Here is a 26,287-nt window from a genome sequence, read left to right as displayed (position 1 = left end):
TAATGGGATGTTGCAATAGGGAGGGACCTGCTTATAGTTTCTCCTGTACTTTTTCATATTACGACGTTGAGCAAAAGGTAGAGGGGTGGGGGGGGGGGGGGTAGGGGGCGACCCCGAATGTAAAGGTTAGGGTCGTTAGTACGTTCTATCGTACCAGAACCCTATCTCGCTAATCTAATTTTTAAAAAAAACAGCTTCCGGGAAAATGACCTTGACCTTTTTTGGCAATGCCCTTTGTCTTGAAAGGTGATGTGCGTTTATTTTAGAGTGGTAGCGTCATTTAATGTGCGCCATTTCAAAGGTTCTCCAAACAATAAAAGATTTATATTTGTAGTGGCATCCGGCAAACTTTGGGACAGGGGGGCCTTTAATAGTCACTTATTACTGTTAGGTCATTGTTAAAGCTATGAAAGTTAAGTTGACCGAAAGAAAGTAGGTCACCCACGTGTTCTGAGGTAAACACGACAGCCTTGACACCCTGACTGATACCGTTAAGTTTGACTTCCGGTAGGGCGTGGTGACGTGCCAGTAGGACACCATACAGGTTGGAGATAGCGCCACCTGGGGATGAAACATATACATATAATTACATGCTGTAATGGCGCCATCTAAAGTTAAAACAAGCGTACATAGTTACAACCTATAATGGCACCATCCATCTGTCGATGCGTATTTGATAAGTGTGTGATAAGTGTGTGATAAGTGTGGGATACATGTGGGATACATGTGTGATAAGTGTGGGATATGTGTGTGATAAGTGTGTGATAGGTGTGGGATAAGTGTGGGATACATGTGTGATACATGTGTGATAAGCGTGGGATACATGTGTGATACATGTGTGATAAGTGTGGGATAGGTGTGTAATAAGTAAATCGTGTACCAGGAGCAAAGATGGCTTCCCCGTCCTCCCAGCCAACCAGACTGCGCATGCGCGTTAAAATCACTTCCTCCATCAAGGTAAACACAGGTGCTGCCTCGTAGGTGAACCTGAAAGTATTGAACACCTGGGGTGTCATAGGTGTCACTAGCTGGGGTGTCATTGGTGTCAGTAGCTGGGGTGTCATTGGTGTCAGTAGCTGGGGTGTCATAGGGGTCAGTAGCTGGGGTGTCATTGGTGTCAGTAGCTGGGGTGTCATAGGGGTCACTAGCTGGGGTGTCATATGTGTCAGTAGCTGGGGTGTCATAGGTGTCAGTAGCTGGGGTGTCATTGGTGTCAGTAGCTGGGGTGTCATGGGTGTCACTAGCTGGGGTGTCATAGGAGTCAGTAGCTGGGGTGTCATGGGTGTCACTAGCTGGGGTGTCATGGGTGTCACTAGCTGGGGTGTCATAGGGGTCAGTAGCTGGGGTGTCATAGGGGTCAGTAGCTGGGGTGTCATAGGGGTCAGTAGCTGGGGTGTCATAGGGGTCAGTAGCTGGGGTGTCATAGGGGTCAGTAGCTGGAGTGTCATAGGGGTCAGTAGCTGGGGTGTCATAAGTATCACAAAGTGGGGTGTCATGGGTGTCACTAGATGACTCAGTATCTGGCGTTACTACATGGGGTGTCATGTCACAAACGCCACTAGCTGGGGTGTCATAACGTCAGTAGCTAGGATGTCATGTCAGAAACGTTACTAGTTGCGGTGTCACAGGTGTCATTAGCTGGGATGTTACATTCTGAAAAAAAAGTGCTAGCTTGCATTACACCTTCCACCTGCACATTTGCTAGCTAGACCACAACTAATTAAAAATTGCCATCAATCACTTTTTAATTAAAAAGCCATCTCGAATAGACATAAATCTGAAGTCTGTGCCACCTACAAATCTGTATCTGTTTTACCAGAAGCTTCAAAGAACTCATTAAGTGTTAATTAAGCCTGAATAATTGACCAGCTGACCACGCCAGGGGAGATAATCAGATTAAGACTGTCTTGGCTGTTGAAAGTTATTGCCCTTGGTACTTTAAAACGTTGTTTAGGTTGTACAGACGTGGATTATCTTTACATAGAGGCTTGTTTTGTAGAGTGCAGGACCTAAAGTACAGAGGTCCTACAGACTGTAGGTCATACAGGACCTAAAGTACAAAGGTCCTAGAAAAATGTCCTACTGTTCTAAATTACTATACTACAGAAAAAAAATATCCTAGTACAAAATTTTCAGGCGTAACAGATTATATATCATACGGGATTAAAACTATCTAAAGTAATTATCGTCATCATCATCATCATCACCATTATCATCATCATCATCCTCACCACCATCATTATCATCACCATCATTATCATCATCATCATCATGATCATCGTCATCATCATCATCATCATCATCGTCATCATCATCATCATCATCATCATCATCATCATCAATATCATCATGATCATCGTCATCATTATCATCATCATCATCATCATCATCATTATCATCATCATCATCATCATCATCATCATCACCATTATCTTCATCAACATCAACATCACCATCATCATCACCACCACCATCATCATCATCATCATCATCATCTTTCAAGGACCATTGGCAGACAGGCATCAACAAGTAAGCGCCATTCATCCCGTCTCTTGCTGTAACCTCTGCCTGTGGGAATGTTAGGCCTCTATCCTTCAACTCTTTTTCTTTTGATCTTCTACAAGTTTCTTTTTGCCGTCATCGACTTTTCTTCCTTATCGTGTCCATCTGAGATCCGTCATTACTGATGTGTCATCTTTGAAATACTTACTTTTTAGTATAATGAATACGTATCGGAATGTATTCTTGTTAATCTGGTATCACTATCCTAAGCCTACCTAACCCAAAGATCTCATAGTAAAAGCTTTAATCATGTTGCTAACGTATCGATGAAACCTAAGGTATAAAAAGTGTCAATTCTGTGTTGTATCTGGAAGAGTTTTTTTTTTAATTAATAAGAACCGGAAGTTGATAATGAGGGAGATGTCAAGGTGTGATTGACGTCTGTCACTTACAGGTTTGTGTTGGCAGCGGCTGCTGACCACGCCCCTGCCACGCCCACGATGTCTATGCCTGTTGACAGCTGGTTAAAGAAATGAGCATGGCCTGAAAGGAAACAAGGTGAGCCTGGAGTCAGTGTTTCTTCTAGACTTTTTTCTCCGAGGGGGGGGGGGGGGGGGACACTTGAAATATTCGAGGGGGGGGGGCGGAATACATTTCTGAATAGATGCCAGGAAGAAACACTGCCTGGTGTCATATGTACACTTGTACCCGGTAGAGGTTTTAGATAGGTTCAATGTAAACCTTATGTCATGTACATTGGTACCTGGTTTCAAGTAGGTTTAGTAGGCCTACGCCTTCAGGCATGACATTCTCTGACCAGTGTACATACTGACCACCCACTGACCTGTACATACTGACATACCCACTGACCCGTGTACACGCTGACCCGTGTACACACTGACCCACCCACTGACTCGTGTACATACTGACACACCCACTGACCTGTACATACTGACATACCCACTGACCCGTGTACACACTGACCCACCCACTGATCCGTGTACACACTAACCACCCACTGACCCCTGTACACGCCGACCCGTGTACACACTGACACACCCACTGACCCGTGTACACACTGACCACCCACTGACCCGTGTACACACTGACCCACCCACCGACCCGTGTACTGACCCGTCTTGACGCAGTACTTGAGGGTCTCCTTACAGTCACTCAGTACCTGCTCTAGGTCACGTGGTTCAGGGTGGACGTCCAGACAGTGGGACATGATGTCCTTCAGCTGAAATAAAGAGAGGATCAATGTCCTGTGGGACATGATGTCCTTCAGCTGAAATAAAGAGAGGATAAATGTCCTGTAGGACATGATGTCCTTCAGCTGAAATAAAGAGAGGATCATTTTCCTGTAAGACCGATATCAGCCTCTTGAATAAGCTCATTCATATTTTTAACTATCAAAATATCACAGATATTCTCACCTGCCCAAACAGATATTCTCACCTGCCCCACACAGATATTCTCACCTGCCTCACACATATTCTCCCCTGCCTCACACACATATTCTCCCCTGCCTCACACAGATATTCTCACCTGCCCCACACAGATATTCTCACCTGCCCCACACATATTCTCCCCTGCCTCACACACATATTCTCCCCTGCCTCACACAGATATTCTCACCTGCCCCACACAGATATTCTCACCTGCCTCACACATATTCTCCCCTGCCCCACACAGATATTCTCCCCTGCCTCACACAGATATTCTCACCTGCCTCACACAGATATTCTCACCTGCCTCACAGATATTCTCACCTGCCTGACACAGATATTCTCACCTGCCCCACACAGATATTCTCACCTGCCCCACACAGATATTCTTACCTGCCCCACACACATATTCTCACCTGCCCCACACAGATATTTTCACCTGCCTCACACAGATATTCTTACCTGCCTCACACAGATATTCTCACCTGGCCCACAGATATTCTCACCTGGCCCATACAGATATTCTTACCTGCCCCATACAGATATTCTCACCTGCCTCACACATATTCTCCCCTGCCCCACACAGATATTCTCACCTGCCCCACACAGATATTCTCACCTGCCCCACACAGATATTCTCCCCTGCCTCACACATATTCTCCCCTGCCTCACACAGATATTCTCACCTGCCCCACACAGATATTCTCACCTGCCTCACACATATTCTCCCCTGCTCCACACAGATATTCTCACCTGCCTCACACATATTCTCCCCTGCCTCACACAGATATTCTAACCTGCCTCACACATATTCTCCCCTGCCACACACAGATATTCTCACCTGCCCCACACAGATATTCTCACCTGCCCACACAGATATTCTCACCTGCCTCACACATATTCTCCCCTGCCACACACAGATATTCTCACCTGCCCCACACAGATATTCTCACCTGCCCACACAGATATTTTCACCTGCCTCACACATATTCTCCCCTGCCACACACAGATATTCTCACCTGCCCCACACAGATATTCTCACCTGCCCACACAGATATTCTCACCTGCCTCATACATATTCTTACTTGGCCCACAGATATTCTCACCTGCCTCACACATATTCTCACCTGCCCACACAGATATTCTCACCTGCCTCACACATATTCTCCCCTGCCACACACAGATATTCTCACCTGCCCCACACAGATATTCTCACCTGCCCACACAGATATTCTCACCTGCCTCATACATATTCTTACTTGGCCCACAGATATTCTCACCTGCCTCACACATATTCTCACCTGCCCACACAGATATTCTCACCTCCCCCACACAGATATTCTCACCTGGTGTGGGTGATGAAAGTCAACGACCTTTGTTGACCGGTCCGACTCGGACAACACGAATGACGTCAGAATCTCACACAACGATTTGAGGAATCTCCTGATCTTGTCGGCACCATGGGGACCCTGAAAGTCTGGGAGGGGGGGGGTGGGGAAGAAGGTAACACGTGTACACAAGTAAACCACACTCAACGCCGACCCACCATATAGACTGTAGTGGTCGGTGCATCAACCAGCCCACACATAGACTGTAGTAGTCGGTGCCACAAACTTAGCTACAGCGTATCAAAAAGTGGGTCCATACGATCAGTCTGGTTGAATCCACATCTCAGTGTAAGTCTAATGCGTTGTTAATCAAATATAATAAAATAGATATGACATCTTTAATTAAAGCAGTCAGAGTTATTAGATAATATTACTTATAAAATAGAACAACTATAAAATCGAGGACATCCTGATACACACACACACACACACACATACACACACACACACACACACACACATACACACCCAACAATAAAAAAATAGATACAGGTAGACAACGACAAATTCAAATGGGAAAAAAGTGTCAAGAATAAATAAAAATACATTGACTTGACTTTTTATCGTTCAGCTGAGCGGAAAAATAGATTCGAAATAAATTTTCTCCCTTAGCACTAGACCTTGTCAGTGGCGTCACTAGGTGGGGTAACCCCCGGTGCGATTGTAGAGGGTGTCACCCCGCCACCACGCAACACATTTGTATTTTCAGCTTGGTGTCACCCTTCTTCACTACATTATATTTATAACTGGATATAACATTGTTTTGAGTAAATTGTTCGATTTTTTCGATTTGGTGTCACCCCTTAAATGGTGTCACTAGTTATCGCCTCCCCTAGCAATAGCCCTACCTTCTACTGCCCCACCCTCATCCAAAATGACGTCACATGTCGGCTGACTGGCCGTCAAATTTTTCGGCAGGGGATATAACCACGCCATGTTTTTTTATTTTAAAATATTAATCGAGTAGTTCCCCGTTAGTAATAAAATCGCTAACTTTATTTTGTACACAACTATATAGGAAAAATTCGCATCAATATCAGATTCGTTAAACAATTTTCATAACTATTCCCACACAAAAATTGTTTTTAAATATACATAAAAGGGGTTTAAATCAAGCAAAAAAAAAAGTTTAAAAAAATCGAATCGCCACAAAAGTCATCCCTCCCTCTCCCCTTCTCCTAAGAGTGTGACGTATCTTTTACCCATAGCATAAATTCTAAACCTAATATTACGACACTACCAACAGAAGAACTATATCAAGACAGTCCATTATCAGGCACAAGTAAGGGAATACTCTCAAATTTTATAAAATAGAGCCCATCAGTGACGTAGCCAGGATCGTCTCAAAAGGGGGGGGGGGGGGTGTTTCCAATTTTTACCCGGGGACAAACTTTCGATTTGCACCCCTCCCTCAAACTTTATATATATATACCGAGGAACTATTGGGGGGGGGGTTATGACCCCCTAACCCCCCCTGCCTACGCCACTGGAGCCCATTAACTATTTTAATTATACACAGGTTCAGTTTGAAACTTATTCTTGTGCCAAAAACAAAACGTCATACCCTTGGAAAAAACGTTTTCAAAATCTGACCAATCAGAAATGGATTCCTTCCGGTCGCCATCTTCCTCCTCGTGCAAGAGCTGATTGGACAGACATTCTTTGTTGGTTGTCTGCTGACCGGTGCTGTGTCCGGCTTGCGGTGTCGCGTCTTCAGACGTCTCCGGTTCCTTGCCTCGTTTTGTCTTCTGGAACACTCCGCAGTTTAGATACATGGCTAGCCTGGGGAAGGAAATGTCCAGTTGGTGAGGGAAATGTCCAGTTGGTGAGGGAAATGTCCAGTTGGTGAAGGAAATGTCCAGTTGGTGAAGGAAATGTCCAGTTGGTGAGGGAAATGTCCAGTTGGTGAGGGAAATGTCCAGTTGGTGAGGAAAATGTCCAGTTGGTGAGGGAAATGTCCAGTTGGTGAGGGAAATGTCCAGTTGGTGAGAGAAATGTCCACTTGGTGAGGGAAATGTCCAGTTGGTTAGGGAAATGTCCAGTTGGTGAAGGAAATGTCCAGTTGGTGAAGGAAATGTCCAGTTGGTGAAGGAAATGTCCAGTTGGTGAAGGAAATGTCCAGTTCGTGAGGGAAATGTCCATTTGGTGAGGGAAATGTCCAGTTGGTGAGGGAAATGTCCAGTTGGTTAGAAAAATGTCCAGTTTGTGAAGGAAATGTCAGGTTGATAAGTGACATGTCCAGTTCGTGAGGGAAATGTCCAGTTGGTGAGGGAAATGTCCAGTTGGTGAGGGAAATGTCCAGTTGGTGAGGGAAATGTCCAGTTGGTGAGGGAAATGTCCAGTTGGTGAGGGAAATGTCCAGTTGGTGAGGGAAATGTCCAGTTGGTGAGAGAAATGTCCACTTGGTGAGGGAAATGTCCAGTTGGTTAGGGAAATGTCCAGTTGGTGAAGGAAATGTCCAGTTGGTGAAGGAAATGTCCAGTTGGTGAAGGAAATGTCCAGTTGGTGAAGGAAATGTCCAGTTCGTGAGGGAAATGTCCATTTGGTGAGGGAAATGTCCAGTTGGTGAGGGAAATGTCCAGTTGGTTAGAAAAATGTCCAGTTTGTGAAGGAAATGTCAGGTTGATAAGTGACATGTCCAGTTCGTGAGGGAAATGTCCAGTTGGTGAGGGAAATGTCCAGTTGGTGAGGGAAATGTCCAGTTGGTGAGGGAAATGTCCAGTTCGTGAGGGAAATGTCCAGTTGGTGAGGGTAATGTCCAGTTGGTGAGGGAAATGTCCAGTTGGTGAGGGTAATGTCCAGTTGGTGAGGGAAATGTCCAGTTGGTGAGGGAAATGTCCTGTTGGTGAGAAAAATGTCAAGTTGGTGAGGGAAATGTCAGGTTGATTAGTGACATTTCCAGTTGGTGAGGGAAATGTCCAGTTGGTTAGGGAATTGTCTTGTTTTAAGCTAATCCGGTGGGGGTGGGAATTTTGAGTTTTAAGCTAAACTTTTGGGTGAAGTGTCCTGTTTTAAATTAATTTTATGAAACTAATGCCCAGTACTAAGCAAATACATGATGTGAAAATTTCACAGGCTTAAGCTAATCCTGTAAAAACAAAATTCCCTTTCAAAGCAGATCATGCGAAAGAAATATCCATGAAGACAAACTGCGGTTTCTAGATTATACAGATTACTCTTGCTGATATTCTCCGAGCGACTTCGATTTTACTTTCTCGTATACAGAGTATACAGAGTAAAACTGGACTTTGCAATTCTGTCCGTATGTCTGCGTGTGTGTGTATATGTGTGTGTGTATGTGTGTGTAAACACGATAACTTGAGTACCTTTACAACTAGGTAGATAAAATTTCATATATAAGTATTATATAAAATTTGTAGTTCTGTATCAACTTTTTAGAAGCTTCCAATAACCGGAAGTTGAACTTATTCTACTTTCAATTTTTCAAAAGCCTATGAATTGAGTACTGTTTCAGTTAGATAAATGAAATTTCACATGTAAGTAAAAGATCTGATTCTCTACCTTCTATCAAATTGTTAGTAATTTCCGTTGAACGGAAGTAGTAATTTACGCTATTTCCAATATCTGAAAAAACTAATGTAAATTTATAAAGTACTAATAATATCCCGCACTATTAAGCACATTTTATTTGGCGTTCACTTGGTGTGCAATTCCTTTTTTTTTCGAGATTCTATCTATATGCATATATAAAGCAAAGTGGTCAAGTGCCGCAGGCGCGTCAAATTTGGCACGATGATGCCTTGGGGCGATAGAACACGAGAGCCGGTGACGGTTGGCCGAAAAGTCCACGGAGAGGGGGTCAAAACTGACCTCGACTGACCGGCGCATTATATGGTCTATATTACGAAAAAAAAAAGTTTGCCGAACGACCCCCTCCCTTGATATTTTGTTAGGTGGTAGGAGAACCCCTAGGGGTGTCAGAAAAAACTAGGCATATCCGGGGAAAATCTGTAAATGGGTCAAAACTGACCAGTTGTATTTTCCTATATAATCTTTGTATTTTATGGGAAAAACAGAGGGTCATTTCAACGCGGATTTTAGGGTACTTAAACTCAGTATATCTGGCTAATTTTTTGCACGCTCCTAGGTAAATGGCTTGGCCTTTATGGAGGGCTAAAACATGACCGCGAATTAAAATATCTTTATTTGAGCTATATAACGAAAACATTTCTTGCTGAACGACCCCCCCCCCCCCTTGATATTTTGTGAGATGGTAGGAGAACACCTAGGTATGTCACAAAAAACTCGAAAGGGGTCAAAACTGACCAGTCGTATTTCCCTATATAATCTTTGTATTTTATTGGAAAAACAGAGGGTAAATTCAACAAAGATTATAGGACCCATACGGTCTGTACATCTGGCTAATTTTTTGCATGCCCCTCTATAGATTACTAGGCCGTATGGAATAATTGTCGGTTTGACTAAAAACCCTCGACGAGGGCACAAAAATTCTCCTTATATGAGATATATATAAATAAATTGACGAACGATTCCCTTAATACTTTGTGAGGTCGTAGACCAACCCTAAAGGGAACAAAAACATTTTATTCGCGTCGGAAAAAACTCTTAGGGTCGTTAGATTTATCCAGATTCGATATTTTCTTATATAAAACATTGTTTGGGGTCATCCATAAATGACGTCACGCTTTTTAAAACGATTTTTACCTCCCACACGACGTCGTAAAAAGCCAGACCCCCCCCCCCCCCCATAAAATGACGTCACACCTCAGCCTACAACCCTCCTCAAAATTGAAGTTGAATTTTTTTTTAAAACAGCTATATTTTTCCAAAATCTTGTCTGAACTCTGTCAAAAAAGAATATTTTAATCAATTGTTATTACAATTGATTAAAACAGTTTTCTAAACCGCAAAATAACGTCTCAAATTCGTTTTCTATTTTCTAACATTGCTTTTTATAATGCAAAAGTGTGACGTCGCCCCATCTGAACCCCCCCTCCCCCTCATCACACACCGTCACAAAAGTACTAGCCCCCCTCCCCCTACGAGTGTGACGTCATTTATGGACGACCCCTTGTGAAAAAGTAAACAAAGAATACGTCATACTGTCTATATACAGGGGAGGTAACTTATTAAAGTAATCATTTTTAAATAATTTGTATACTATTTCATAGAAAAAACAAAAACCACAATGTATAGCATTCGTTTAAAAAATATATTTCGTTATACATTTAGTTTTTTTTTTAACTGAAATTGTAAAATTTTCTTGTAAAAGTAAATTTACTATAATATATGATTTTTTACTATTAATGAAGCCTTTGCAGTTCTAATTACCTTGCGAGTTATAAGTTTACGACTACACCAATGCTTTCTTGACATGAAATAAATCTGTTAGTTAGAAGTGTCCGAAATTTCGCTCGGACTTTTCGATCTAGACAGACAGACTGACGAGAGACTGGCATGGAAGTGAGTTAAATAAACGCTTGTAAAAAAATTCATAAAAAAACGTTTTAATAACAAGCTGTTATGTAATAATGCACTAAAAAGTAGAAAATAAATTATAGACTACTATTTAAATAACTATAAAGAAAAGCGTGGGTCACTTTAGTATCTATTGCAGGGGTCTCCAAACTTTTCAGCCCGAGGGCCGCATTAACTATCAAATATAAGGTCGGGGGCCAGAGTTTCTTCCAGGCATCTCTTCGGAGCGCACCACACACCCAACGGAATATATATATATATATATATATATATATATATATATATATATATATATATATATATATATATATATATATATATATATATATATACATTTTAAGTGCCTCCCACCCGAGAAAAAAGTCTGAAAGAAACACTGTCGGGGACCGACAACCCACTCGAGGTTTCAAGTTGGTTCTCAAATTGTTCGTCACATAGACACGTAGGCCTACTTCATTCTAGAAAAAGTTTGTATGTTGTTCCAAAATTTGAAAGGTACTTGGATGCAAAAGTTTTAATATTAGGAATATTTTCCTTGGGCAAATACTTATAAAACCCACCCGCCCTTATTTAACGTTGTCTTTAAGGAGGTCATTTACTGGGCAATCGGTCACATTAACTTCAATGGTATTTGCACCCAATGCTACATTTTCCGTTTGTTTTGAATTTTTTCTCAGCCACCTCCAACAAAAAAAATTTTTCCGTTGACAAAAGGATCTCAGAGAGTCCGAGGGCCGGATGAAAGGACCTCGCGGGCCGTAGTTTGGAGACCCCTGATCTATTGGATACCTTTACTAATGTTTAGGAAGAGACCCACGCTTTTCTTTATAGTTATTTAAATAGTAGTCTATAATTTATTTTCTACTTTTTAATGCATTATTACATAAAAGCTTGTTATTAAAACGTTTTTATGAGGGGTTTTTTCAGTACTTTACATGTTTTATTTACAATAGAGTTACATGACTAAAAACCATTGCGCGCCTACTGAACGTGATAGCGCAGCTATTGAACGTGATGACGCGTGTGGTGTGGTTGGATAGGCATGCCTACTAATTCGGTCCAAATTTTAATTAATTCATAAAAAAATAATCAGGCATCCAATTAGGTCAAATTTAATTTCAGATTACATTGTCTTCATGTCTTGACCCACGTGCCAACTGTGAATCGTATCGGTAAAGTAGAAGTGTCCGAATATTCACTCCGGCGTTTCGATCTAGACAGACTGACGACTGACGACAGAGGAAGTGAGTTAAATAAAAGCTTGTAAAAATCAAAGAAACATGCACATCAAATGAACACTACTAATGCGTGTGCATTTGCGCTAAAAGGCTAGTGCGGTATGTAGCAATAGTTTATTTTTACTTTCTCGTATACAGAGTATAAAGAAAGTATTGTAATCGTGCACAAAAATTGCATAAAATTCTGACAATTTTCACTGTTTTACACCTCAGTCCTTCATCACGTCCGGAGTATAGATGACTTGTTTTAATCGTGCAAAACTATAAATCCAGATATATCAAACAATCTTTACGTTTTATGCGTAATCGAGTCTGAACAACTAGGCTTTGCACTTCTTTCCGTATGTCTGTGTGTGTGTGTCTGTGAACACGATAACTTGAGTACCGTTACAGCTAGGTTGATGAATAGTCATATATAAGTACTAGCTGCATCCCGTGCTCCGCCACGGTAAATCTTTTTTAAATGTACCAAGGCATATTGCTCACAGTCTGTCCCGTAGCGCAAATCGCGCCCTTTCCGAGCGCCGGCGGACGCGTCTGACACAGTGAATGACTATAAAACAGAGGCGTAGCGACCCTTTCCGGCGCCCGGGGATAAACTTTCGATTTTACCCCCCCCCCCCCCTCAAATTTACGATTTGCACCCCCTCCCCTCAAAATTTCAATTTCCACCCTACCCCCTTAAACTTTCGATTTGTACCTCCCCTCAGACTTTCGATTTGCACCACTCTTGATTTAAAATTCCCCCCGCTCAAACTTTTGAATTGCACCCTCCCACCGCCCTCAAACTTTCGATTTCCACCCTCCCCCCCCCCGCAATTTTTTTCCAACCCACTTTGGCGCCCCCTAAGGTCGGCGCCCGGGGACATATAACCCCCCCTCCCTTGCTACGCCTCTGCTATAAAACCCCTAGCTTGTCCGCAAACCGAAAGATAGAATAATAATTAGTAAACAATACGTTCTGTGTGTATCAAATAAATTAAAGGCAGTATTTAGAATATCCGTGTTTTACCGACCATATTGCACTTTATAAATTCATGCATTTTTACTTTCTCGTATATACGAAGTATAAAGAAAATATTGTAATCGTGCAAAAAAAAAATCGAGATTTTTACAAATCTCGACGTTTTACATCTCACTGATACGGAAAAACATAATTTTGCAATCTTGTCCGTATGTCTGTGTGTGTGTGTGTGTGTGTGTCTGTGTGTCCGTGTGTAAACACGATTACTTGAGTACCGTTACAGCTAGGTTGATGAAATTTCATATATAAGTATTTTATCAAAATCGTAGATCCGTATCAACTTTTGAGCGATTTTCGATAACCGGAAGTGGTACTTTTCCTACTTTGAATTTTTCAAAAGCCTATAACTTGAGTACTATTTCAGATAGATACATGAAATTTCACATGTAAGTAAAAGATCTAATTCTCTACCTTCTGTTAAATTTTCAGTAATTTCCGTTGACTGGAAGTAGTAATTTACGCTACTTTCGATTTCTCAAAAAACTAATGTAAATTTTAGAAGTACTAATAATATTGCGCACTATTATGCGCTTTTTTATTTGGCGTTCACTTGGTGTGCAATTAATTTGTCTACGAGATTTTATTCTATTTTTAAAACTTTAAGTATTTAAAATGGATTAAAAATCATGTCTATAGCCCTAGTTCCCATCCCCTGTTATTTTATATAAGAATATTCGAGAAAGTTTAGGGGAGATCACTCCCGGTTTTTTTCAATACTTTTTAAAATTTACAATAAAGTTTCATGACTTAAACCATTGCGCACCTAATGAACGTGATGACTTAATATAATAATGGAGAATAGTTGATTAAAAATTATAATTAGTAAGCATTACATTCAGTGAATAAAATAAATAAAAGATAACCTTTTATCAATCAATGCTAATTATAATATTCCAACAATAATGTACTCTTACACGTCTGCATAATTTGCATTCACATTTTGCTAATTATATTATTCCAACAATTATTCCGTCTTGCAGATTTTGCATTCACATTTTTAGCGTGAGTTCAATTTATTTTTAAATTACCTTCTTTGGCAAAATTACTAAGCAGTTTAATTAGATTTTTCTAACCTACAGTTATTATGTTATTAAAATGTATCCACTTTTTCTAGGAATATTAACAAAAACGATATTTGACATTGATCCTTTTAATATGTTTTAGCAATGTGCGTGTATTTAATATTCTCTTTACGTTATGCAAAATTGTACAAACAGTGGAAATTATAAAATAGCTTTATGTCGTTATATAAACGAACCCTACTCTATTACTTATAATAAGACAAAGCGATGCACTGCAAAGCACTACATGGTGCGATGTTTACTTTTATGGTTCCAAAATCTATAGCGATGACGGACGGACAGACACAGCCCGCTTATATTATAGACTAGCTGCATCCCGTGCTCCGCCACGGTAAATCTTTTTTAAATGTACAACCTTGGGAACAGAACAGAACAAAACTAAGCACAACATGAACGAACGCAAAAAAAACGAAAAAAAACAAACATAACACTCATAACTTAAACACAATTTAAATGCAATCATAAAGGCATATTGCTCACAGTCTAGCCCGTAGCGCCAAATCGCGCCCTTTCCGAGCGCCGCCGAACGCGTCTGACACAGTGAATGACTACAAAACAGAGGCGTAGCGACCCTTTCCGGCGCCCGGGGAAAAACTATCGATTTGACTCCCCCCCCCCCCCTCAAACTTACGATTTGCACCCCCTCTCCTCAAAATTTCAATTTCCACCCCACCCCCTTTAACTTTCGATTTTCATCCCCCCCCCCCCCCACCGTTCAGACCTTCGATTTGCACCACTTTTGTTTGAAATTCCCCCCGCTCAAACTGTTGATTTGCACCCCCCTCAAACTTTCGATTTGCACCCTCCCACCGCCCTCAATCTTTCGATTTCCACCCCCCCCCCGCAATTTTTTTCCAACCCACTTTGGCGCCCCCTTAGGTCGGCAACCGGGGACATATGTTCCCCCCCCCCCCTCTCTACGCCTCTCCTATAAAACCCCCAGCAGTATTTAAAATATCCGTGTTTTACCTACCATATTATATCACTTTATCAACTCACGCATTTTTTTTCCCCCAGTAGGCCTACTTTAAATTTTAAAAATTTACAATAGAGTTTCATAACTAAAATCATTGCGCACCCAATGAACGTGATGACGCGTCTATAATAGTGCTTAATAGTTGATTAAAAATTATAAGTAGTAAACATTACATTCAGTGAATAAAATAAATAAAAAATTCATAAAAAAAACGTTTTAATAACAAGCTTTTATGTAATGATGCACTAAAAAGTAGAAAATAAATTATAGACTACTATTTAAATAACTATAAAGAAAAGCGTGGGTCACTTTAGTATTTATTGGATACCTTTACTAATATTAAGGAAGACACCCACGCTTTTCTTTATAGTTATTTAAATAGTAGTCTATAATTTATTTTCTACTTTTTAGTGCATCATTACATAAAAGCTTGTTATTAAAACGTTTTTTTTATGAATTTTTTTTTCAGTACTTTACATGTTTTATCTACAATAGTTACATGACTAAAAACCATTGCGCGCCTACTGAATATCACGTTCAGTAGGCGCGCAATGGATTTTGAACGCAGCCATTACGTGGTCGTGATGGCGCAGCTATTGATGACGCGTGTGGTGTGGTTGGCTAGACATGCCTACTAATTCGGTCCAAATTTTTATTAATTCATAAAAAATCAATTAGGCATCCAATTAAGTCAAATTTAGTTTCAGATTGCATTGTCTTCATGTCTTGACCCACGTGCCAACTGTGAATCGTGTCGGTCAAGTAGAACTGTCCGAATTTTCACTCCTGCGTTTCCGTCTAGACAGACAGACTGTCGACTGACGAGGAAGTGAGTTAAATAAAAGCTTGTAAAAAGACAGCTTTTTATCAATCAATGCTAATTATAATATTCCAACAATAATGTACTCATACACGTCTGCATAATTTGCATTCACATTTTGCTAATTATATTATTCCAACAATTATTCCGTCTTGCAGATTCTGCATTCACATTTTTAGCGTGAGTTCAATTTATTTTTAAAATACCTCCCTTGGCAAAATTACTAAACAGTTAAATTAGATTTTTCTAACCTACAGTTATTATGTTATTAAAATGTATCCACTTTTTTCTAGGAATATTAACGAAAACGATATTTGACATTGATCCTTTTAATATGTTTTAGCAATGTGCGTGTATTTAATATTCTCTTTACGTTATGCAAAATTGTACAAACAGTGGAAATTATAAAATAGCTCTATGTCGTTATATAAACAAACCCAACTCTTTTACTTATAATAAGACACTGCGGTGCACTGAAAAGCACAGCATGGTGCGATGTTTACTTTTACAGTTCCAAAATCTATAGCGATGACAGAAGGAAGGACTGACACACTACTTGCCCGCTTATATTATAGACTAGCTGCATCCCGTGCTCCGCCACGGTAAATCTTTTTTAAATGTACCAACTGGGGAACAGAACAAAACTAAACACAACACAAACGAACGAAAAAAACACACAAATGAAAAAACAAACACAACACTCATAACATAAACACAATTTAAATGCAATCATAAAGGCATATTGCTCACAGTCTAGCCCGTAAGGCCAAATCGCGCCCTTTCCGGTGATTTGCACCCCCCTCAAACTTTCGATTTGCACCCCTGTCCCCCCCCCCCCCCCCCCCGCCCTAAAACTTTCGATTTCCACCACCCCCCCCCCCCTTGCAAATTTTTTCCAACCCACTTTGGCGCCCCCTAAGGTTGGCACCCGGGGACATATGCCCCCCCCCCCTCGCTACGCCTCTCCTATAAAACCCCTAGCTTGTCCGCAAACCGAAAGATAGAATAATAATTAGTAAACAGTATAAATAATAGGCAGTATTTAAAATATCCGTGTTTTACCTACAATATTTCACTTTATCCATTCACGCATTTTTTCCCAGTACTTTAAATTTTAAAAATTTACAATAGAGTTTCATAACTAAAACCATTGCGCACCGAATGAACGTTTTGACGCGTCTATAATAGTGCTTAATAGTTGATTAAAAATTATAAGTAGTAAACATTACATTCAGTGAATAAAATAAATAAAAAATAGCCTTTTATCAATCAATGCTAATTATAATATTCCAACAATAATGTACTCTTACACGTCTGCATAATTTGCATTCACATTTTGCTAATTATATTATTCCAACAATTATTCCGTCTTGCAGATTTTGCATTCACATTTTTAGCGTGAGTTCAATTTATTTTTAAAATACCTCCCTTGGCAAAATTGCTAAACAGTTTAATTAGATTTTTCTAACCTACAGCTATTATGTTATTAAAATGTATCCACTTTCTCTAGGAATATTAACGAAAACAGTATTTGACATTGATCCTTTTAATATGTTTTAGCAATGTGCATGTATTTAATATTCTCTTTACGTTATGCAAAATTGTACAAACAGTGGAAATTATAAAATAGTTCTATGTCGTTATATAAACAAACCCTACTCTATTACTTATAATACGTCACTGCGGTGCACTCAAAAGCACTGCATGGTGCATAGTTTACTTTTATGGTTCCAAAATCTATAGCGATGACGGACAGACACAGCCCGCTTATATTATAGATTATATCAAATTTGTAGTTCTGGATCAACTTTTCGTCGATTTCCAATAACAGGAAGTAGAACTTATTCTACTTTCGATTTTTCAAAAGCCTATAACTTGAGTACAGTTTCAGATAGATAAATGACAATTCACACGTAAGTAAAAGATCTAATTTTCCACCTTCTGTCAAATTTTGAGTAATTTCCGTTTACTGGAAATGGTAATTTACGCTATTTCCGATTTCTCAAAAAACGCAAGTTAATATATGAAGTACTAAGAATATTCTGCACTATTATACACATTGCGTTTACTTGGTTCGCAATTTTTTTTCTACGAGATTCTATTATATTTAAAAATAAACTGGGAGTGATCTCCCCTAAACTTTCTCGAATATTTTTATATAAAATAACAGGGGGGGGGGGGGGGGGGGAACTCGGGCTATAGACATGATTTTTAATCCATTTTAAATACTTAAAGTTTTAAAAATAGAATAAAATCTCGTCGACAAAAGAATTGCACACCAAGTGAACGCTAAATAAAAAAGTGCATAGTAGTGTGCAGAGCCGGCGTTAGGGGGTGGCAAACGGCTCGGTCGCCATAGGCCCCGCGCTTGAAGGGGCCCCGCGCTTCAGCAATGTCATTGTTATCTGAACTTGTTCGTAAACTTAATAAAATTGTTGCTGAATTCAATTGGGAAAAACTAAATGGTCGAATGCCGACGTTGTTGATTGTTATAACTGATGCCACGGTTGATGTTGGTGAGTCCCACCTGAACTGGGACAGGCCGTAATTCGATACAAAAATAGTGTCACACCTCCCCTTTGTGTAGGGTACGGTCGCCTGGCATTTGACCTGAGCTGACTGGAGATGGCGGTCGAGAATTAGCCCACGACGTAAAGAGATACCCTATTGTATGCGGACCCATGAAGACGTCCTTTTAGTGAGCAGACGGGATGTCTGTAGTAGACAGTTAGTGACCTGATGAACTCTAGTCCTGACTTTCTTGTTGTAGATGTCGTATAATGTCGTATATGTACAGTGCTTCTTCCAGACTTTTTTCTCCGGGGGGGGGGGGGAAGGGGCACTTGAAATTTTCTGGGGGGGAGGAGGGCGACGAGGGGGGGGGGGCTTAGGATCTATATCAGGCGGCATTAACCAGAGTGATTTATTATTATTTTTTAGAAGAAAGTTAAAACTGTTGTTATGTTGTGTCAACTTAAGGATTCACCCGTTCAATAATTAAGACAATAATGTTTTCGGTTTTAAAATATTGTATGAATTCTAAACAAATGTTGAAGTCTATACTGTTTTGATAGATCAGGCGGAGTTCGCTGTATTGTAAACTTTATTTTCCTAATTATTCGGCACGTGATTAAATTTTCTTAAGTGATTTGGTATTAATTACATAACTGTCAAAAGTGATTTAATATCTTAGCAAAGGAAAAAAACCACGAACATTGGGTTAATACATGGGAGAGATAAAAATCTGTTATTATAGTGGAAAGTTTGACATTAGCTTATAAACTCCAAAACATTTGTGTTATTATGTGTACATCATATTATATAGGCCTTTATACATATATATATATATATATATATATATATATATATATATATATATATATATATATATATATATATAATGGAAAGGCCCCGCGCGGATGGTTGGCCCTAGGCCCCGCGTATTCCTAACGCCGGCTCTGGTAGTGTGCAATATTATTAGTACTTTAAAAATTTACATTAGTTTTTTGAGAAATCGGAAGTAGCGTAAATTACTACTTCCGTTCAACGGAAATTACTCAAAATGTAACAGAAGGTAGAGAATTGGATCTTTTACTTACATGTGAAATTTCGTTTATCTATCTGAAATAGTACTCAAGTTATAGGCTTTTGAAAATTTCAAAGTAGGAAAAGTACCACTTCCGGTTATCGGAAATCGCTCAAAGGTTGATACGGATCTACGATTTTGATAAAATACTTATATATGAAATTTCATTAACCTAGCTGTAACGGTACTCAAGTTATCGTGTTTACACCCACACACACAGACAGACAGACAGACACAAGACACACAGACATACGGACAAGATTGCGAAATTATGTTTTTCCGTATCAGTGAGGTGTAAAACGTCGAGATTTGTAAAAATCCTGATTTTTTTTTTGCACGATTACAAGACTTTCTCTATACTTCGTATATACGAGAAAGTAAAAAATGTAAGTATTTAAAAATGGATTTAAAAATGATGTTTATATCCCGAGGTGCCAACCCCCGTAGTGTTATATAAGAATATACGATAATGTTTAGGGAAGATCATAACCGGTTTATTTTTTTTAAATTCCTAAACAGTAAGTTACGCCACAGTTTGTGCTACTTGCATTATCTTCGAGTCTTGACCCAAGTGTTAAGTTTAAATAAACCGGGAATGATCTCCCCTAAACTTTCTCGAATATTCTTATATAAAACAACAGGGGATGGGAACTCGGGATATAGTTATGATTTTTAATCCATTTTAAATACTTAAACTTTTTAAAATAGAATAGAATCTCATAGAAAAAAGTATTGCGCACCAAGCGAACGCCGAATAAAGATGTTCATAATGATGCGCAATATTATTAATACTTTATAAATTTAGATGCATTTTTGAGAAATCGGAAATAGCGTAAATTAGTACTTTCCGTCAACGGAAATTACTCAAAATTTGACAGAACAAAGAGAATTAGATCTTTTACTTACATGTGAAATTTCATTTATCTATCTGAAATAGTACTCAAGTTATAGGCTTTTGAAAAATTCAAAGTAGAAAAAGTACCACTTCAGGTTATCGGAAACCGCTCAAAAGTTGATACGGATCTACGATTTTGATAAAATACTTATATATGAAATTTCATCAACCTAGCTATAACGGTACTCAAGTTATCGTGTTTACACACACACACACACACACACACAGACACACAGACATACGGACAAGATTGCAAAATTATGTTTTTCCGTATCAGTGAGATGTAAAACGTCGAGATTTGTAAAATCTCGATTTTTTTTTTTGCACGATTACAATATTTTCTTTACACTTCGTATATACGAGAAAGTAAAAAAGTGGTTAAGTATATAAAAGGGATGAAACTTCGTTCGAAAGTTTTGACAAATAATAAACCGGGAGTGATCTCCCCTAAACTTTCTCGAATATTCTAATATAACACTACGTGGGATGACAACTCGGAATATAGACATGATTTTTGTTTACTTAAACTTTTAAAAATAGAATAAAATCTAGTAGAAAAAAAATTGCGCACCAAGCGAGCACCAAAACCAAATGTGCGTAATAGTGCGCTATATTATTAGTACTTTAAAAATTTACATTAGTTTTTTGAGAAATCGGAAGTAGCGTAAATTACTACTTCCGGTCAACGGAAATAACTCAAAATTTGATAGAAGGTAGAGAGTTAGATCTTTTACTTACATGTGAAGTTTCATTTATCTATCTGAAATAGTACTCAAGTTATAGGCTTTTGAAAAATTCAAAGTAGAAAAAGTACCACTTCCGGTTATCGGAAATCGTTCAAAAGTTGATACGGATCTACGATTTTGATATAATACTTATATATGAAATTTCATCAACCTAGCTGTAACGGTACTCAAGTTATCGTGTTTACACACAGACACACAGACACACAGACACACAGACACACACACACACAGACATACGGACAAGATTGCAAAATTATGTTTTTCCGTATCAGTGAGGTGTAAAACGTCGAGATTTGTAAAAATCTCGATTTTCTTTTTTGCACGATTACAATACTTTCTCTATACTACGTATATACGAGAAAGTAAAAAAGACTAAAGTCAAATGCAGGTAGAATCTCGACTAGATAAAAATACTTGTAATTTCTTCTTTTAGGTATAAAAATTTAAAAATATATACATATGGTTTAAAAATGCGGTACAAAAATATTAACGCTTTATAGGGCGTCCGCGCATTTTCTATTAACGTTGAAAACAAATAAGAAAAAGTGCCTTGATCCAATTCTAACGTAAGTACAGAGCTGCAGATAGTTACAGAAACTGTGAGAGTGACTCAATTCTGGCGGATGATTTGAGGAACCGCACCATTTCGGAAAGTGCGTGTGCTCGTCATTCGAGAGGATGACTTGGCGAACCGCGCGGAAGAGCGTGCGCTCATCATTCTGACGGATGACTTTGAGAACCGCAAGAAGGTGGTGCTTTCATGCGTGTGCTCGTCATTCTAGAGGATGTTTGTAGAACCGCACGGAAGAGTTCGTGCGTGTGCTCATCATTCTGACGGATGTTTAAGAACCGCACGGAAGAGTTCGTGCGTGTGTGCTTATCATTCTGGAGGATGTGTTTGAAAACCGCACTGAAGTGTGTAAGCTCGTCATTCTGGAGAATGATTTGATGAACCGCACCATTTCGGAAAGTGCGTGTCCTCGTCATGTTCCGGAGCTCTCACGGTTAAAGAACTGCATGTGTGCTCCTACCTAAAGGAATGTCTCAAGACTTTTCAACTTTTTAAAAACTTCTTTTTTCAAGTTCAACAGCTGTGACGGAATGTTTATCAACAGGTTTGTTTTCAAAATGTCCAATTTTTTTAGATAATCTGATGAGACCAATGGCCAGGTTATAGATAAATTGATGAAAAGAATGTCCAGTTTTTTAGATAATCTGATGAGAACAATGTCCAGTTTTTAAATAATCTTATCAGAAAAATGTCAATTAGTAGTCGGATGATAACGATGTCAAATGTACAGTTTTTAATGGTCTTATCACAAAAATGTCCATTTTTAGAATGTTTAGAATGTCCATATTAATCTAATCATTTTTTTAGAAAATTTGAAGAGAACAATGTCCAGTTTTGAGATAACCTGATGAGAACAATGTCCAGATTTTAAATAATTATACCAGAAAATGTCAATTCTTTAGATAATCTTTTGAGAAAAATGTCCAGTTTTTATATAATCTAATTAGAGCAATGTCCAGTTTTTAGATAATCTGATGAGAACATATCTAGTTTTTAAATAATCTTATCAGAAAATGTCCATTAAATAGTCTGATAACGATGTCAAATGTAGTTTTTAAATAGTCTTATGACAAAAATGTCCATTTTTAGATTAACTGATAGGAATATTGTCTAGTTTTTAATTATTTTTCTTAAAGTTTATTAAAGTTGAAACCAACGAAGAAAAGGTGCCTTGAGCCCATTTTGACAAAAGTATAGAGTTCCAGACAGTTACAGAAACTGTGCGAGTGACTAAATTCTGGCGGATGATTTAAGGAGCCGCACCATTTCGGAAAGTGCGTGTTCTCGTCATTCGAGAGAATGACTTGACGAAGCGCGCGGAAGAGCGTGCGCTCATCATTCTGACGGATGACTTTGAGAACCGCAAGAAGGTGGTGCTTTCATGCGTGTGCTCGTCATTCTAGAGGATGTTTGTAGAACCGCACGGAAGAGTTCGTGCGTGTGCTCATCATTCTGACGGATGTTTAAGAACCGCACGGAAGAGTTCGTGCGTGTGTGCTTATCATTCTGGAGGATGTGTTTGAAAACCGCACTGAAGTGTGTAAGCTCGTCATTCTGGAGAATGATTTGATGAACCGCACCATTTCGGAAAGTGCGTGCCCACGTCATGTTCCGGAGCTCTCACGGTTGAAAAACTGCATGTGTGCTCCTACCTAAAGGAATGTCTCAAGACTTTTCACCTTTTTTTTTAAACGATGACGGAATGACTGACTGACTGACTGACTGACTGACTGACACACTTCCCAAACAGTTACAGAAACTGTGCGAGTGACTAAATTCTGGCGGATGATTTAAGGAGCCGCACCATTTCGGAAAGTGCGTGTTCTCGTCATTCGAGAGAATGACTTGACGAAGCGCGCGGAAGAGCGTGCGCTCATCATTCTGACGGATGACTTTGAGAACCGCAAGAAGGTGGTGCTTTCATGCGTGTGCTCGTCATTCTAGAGGATGTTTGTAGAACCGCACGGAAGAGTTCGTGCGTGTGCTCATCATTCTGACGGATGTTTAAGAACCGCACGGAAGAGTTCGTGCGTGTGTGCTTATCATTCTGGAGGATGTGTTTGAAAACCGCACTGAAGTGTGTAAGCTCGTCATTCTGGAGAATGATTTGATGAACCGCACCATTTCGGAAAGTGCGTGCCCACGTCATGTTCCGGAGCTCTCACGGTTGAAAAACTGCATGTGTGCTCCTACCTAAAGGAATGTCTCAAGACTTTTCACCTTTTTTTTTAAACGATGACGGAATGACTGACTGACTGACTGACTGACTGACTGACACACTTCCCAAACAGTTACAGAAACTGTGCGAGTGACTAAATTCTGGCGGATGATTTAAGGAGCCGCACCATTTCGGAAAGTGCGTGTTCTCGTCATTCGAGAGAATGACTTGACGAAGCGCGCGGAAGAGCGTGCGCTCATCATTCTGACGGATGACTTTGAGAACCGCAAGAAGGTGGTGCTTTCATGCGTGTGCTCGTCATTCTAGAGGATGTTTGTAGAACCGCACGGAAGAGTTCGTGCGTGTGCTCATCATTCTGACGGATGTTTAAGAACCGCACGGAAGAGTTCGTGCGTGTGTGCTTATCATTCTGGAGGATGTGTTTGAAAACCGCACTGAAGTGTGTAAGCTCGTCATTCTGGAGAATGATTTGATGAACCGCACCATTTCGGAAAGTGCGTGCCCACGTCATGTTCCGGAGCTCTCACGGTTGAAAAACTGCATGTGTGCTCCTACCTAAAGGAATGTCTCAAGACTTTTCAACTTTTTTAAACTTCTTTTTTCAAGTTCAGCAGCTATAACGGAATGTTTATCAACAGGTTTGTTTTCAAAATGTCCAATTTTTTTAGATAATCTGATGAGACCAATGGCCAGGTTTTAGATAAATTGATAAAAAGAATGTCCAGTTTTTTTTAGATAATCTGATGAGAAAATATGTAGTTTTTAAATAATCTTATCAGAAAATGTCCATTAAATAGTCTACTAACGATGTCAAATGTCCAGTTTCTAAATGGTCTTATCACAAAAATGTCCATTTTTAGTTTAACTGATAGAAATATTGTCTAGTTTTTAATTATTTTTCTTAAAGTTTATTAAAGTTGAAACCAACGAAGAAAAGGTGCCTTGAGCCCATTTTGACAAAAGTACAGAGTTCCAGACAGTTACAGAAACTGTGCGAGTGACTAAATTCTGGCGGATGATTTGAGGAACCGCACCATTTCGGAAAGTGCGTGTGCTCGTCATTCGAGAGAATGACTTGACGAAGCGCGCGGAAGAGCGTGCGCTCATCATTCTGACGGATGACTTTGAGAACCGCAAGAAGGTGGTGCTTTCATGCGTGTGCTCGTCATTCTAGAGGATGTTTGTAGAACCGCACGGAAGAGTTCGTGCGTGTGCTCATCATTCTGACGGATGTTTAAGAACCGCACGGAAGAGTTCGTGCGTGTGTGCTTATCATTCTGGAGGATGTGTTTGAAAACCGCACTGAAGTGTGTAAGCTCGTCATTCTGGAGAATGATTTGATGAACCGCACCATTTCGGAAAGTGCGTGCCCACGTCATGTTCCGGAGCTCTCACGGTTGAAAAACTGCATGTGTGCTCCTACCTAAAGGAATGTCTCAAGACTTTTCAACTTTTTTAAACTTCTTTTTTCAAGTTCAGCAGCTATAACGGAATGTTTATCAACAGGTTTGTTTTCAAAATGTCCAATTTTTTTAGATAATCTGATGAGACCAATGGCCAGGTTTTAGATAAATTGATAAAAAGAATGTCCAGTTTTTTTTAGATAATCTGATGAGAAAATATGTAGTTTTTAAATAATCTTATCAGAAAATGTCCATTAAATAGTCTACTAACGATGTCAAATGTCCAGTTTCTAAATGGTCTTATCACAAAAATGTCCATTTTTAGTTTAACTGATAGAAATATTGTCTAGTTTTTAATTATTTTTCTTAAAGTTTATTAAAGTTGAAACCAACGAAGAAAAGGTGCCTTGAGCCCATTTTGACAAAAGTACAGAGTTCCAGACAGTTACAGAAACTGTGCGAGTGACTAAATTCTGGCGGATGATTTGAGGAACCGCACCATTTCGGAAAGTGCGTGTGCTCGTCATTCGAGAGAATGACTTGACGAAGCGCGCGGAAGAGCGTGCGCTCATCATTCTGACGGATGACTTTGAGAACCGCAAGAAGGTGGTGCTTTCATGCGTGTGCTCGTCATTCTAGAGGATGTTTGTAGAACCGCACGGAAGAGTTCGTGCGTGTGCTCATCATTCTGACGGATGTTTAAGAACCGCACGGAAGAGTTCGTGCGTGTGTGCTTATCATTCTGGAGGATGTGTTTGAAAACCGCACTGAAGTGTGTAAGCTCGTCATTCTGGAGAATGATTTGATGAACCGCACCATTTCGGAAAGTGCGTGCCCACGTCATGTTCCGGAGCTCTCACGGTTGAAAAACTGCATGTGTGCTCCTACCTAAAGGAATGTCTCAAGACTTTTCAACTTTTTTAAACTTCTTTTTTCAAGTTCAGCAGCTATAACGGAATGTTTATCAAC

At 39.6% G+C, this 26,287-nt stretch overlaps 1 protein-coding gene across 1 annotated transcript in view; it reads right to left on the bottom strand.

Annotated features, from left to right (window-relative positions):
* Nucleotides 1–26,287, bottom strand: part of LOC131929528 (glutamate decarboxylase 1) — a 53,649-nt gene that overhangs the window by 10,674 nt on the left and 16,688 nt on the right. The window contains exons 2-7 of the mRNA XM_059285777.1: nucleotides 6,903–7,120; nucleotides 5,297–5,427; nucleotides 3,637–3,742; nucleotides 2,955–3,045; nucleotides 881–987; nucleotides 446–561 (exon numbers count right to left, since the gene is read on the bottom strand). Of these exons, the coding sequence (XP_059141760.1) occupies nucleotides 446–561; nucleotides 881–987; nucleotides 2,955–3,045; nucleotides 3,637–3,742; nucleotides 5,297–5,427; nucleotides 6,903–7,113 (762 nt within the window). The 5' untranslated portion in view covers nucleotides 7,114–7,120. The remainder of the gene's footprint in view (nucleotides 1–445; nucleotides 562–880; nucleotides 988–2,954; nucleotides 3,046–3,636; nucleotides 3,743–5,296; nucleotides 5,428–6,902; nucleotides 7,121–26,287) is intronic.

This window comes from Physella acuta, unplaced genomic scaffold, assembly GCF_028476545.2.
Source record: "Physella acuta isolate Inbredline_101_S28 unplaced genomic scaffold, ASM2847654v3 ptg001645l, whole genome shotgun sequence".
NCBI lineage: Eukaryota > Metazoa > Mollusca > Gastropoda > Physidae > Physella > Physella acuta.
The sequence above is the reverse complement of the archived record's forward strand: the minus strand, read 5'-3'. Positions and strand labels throughout refer to the sequence as shown.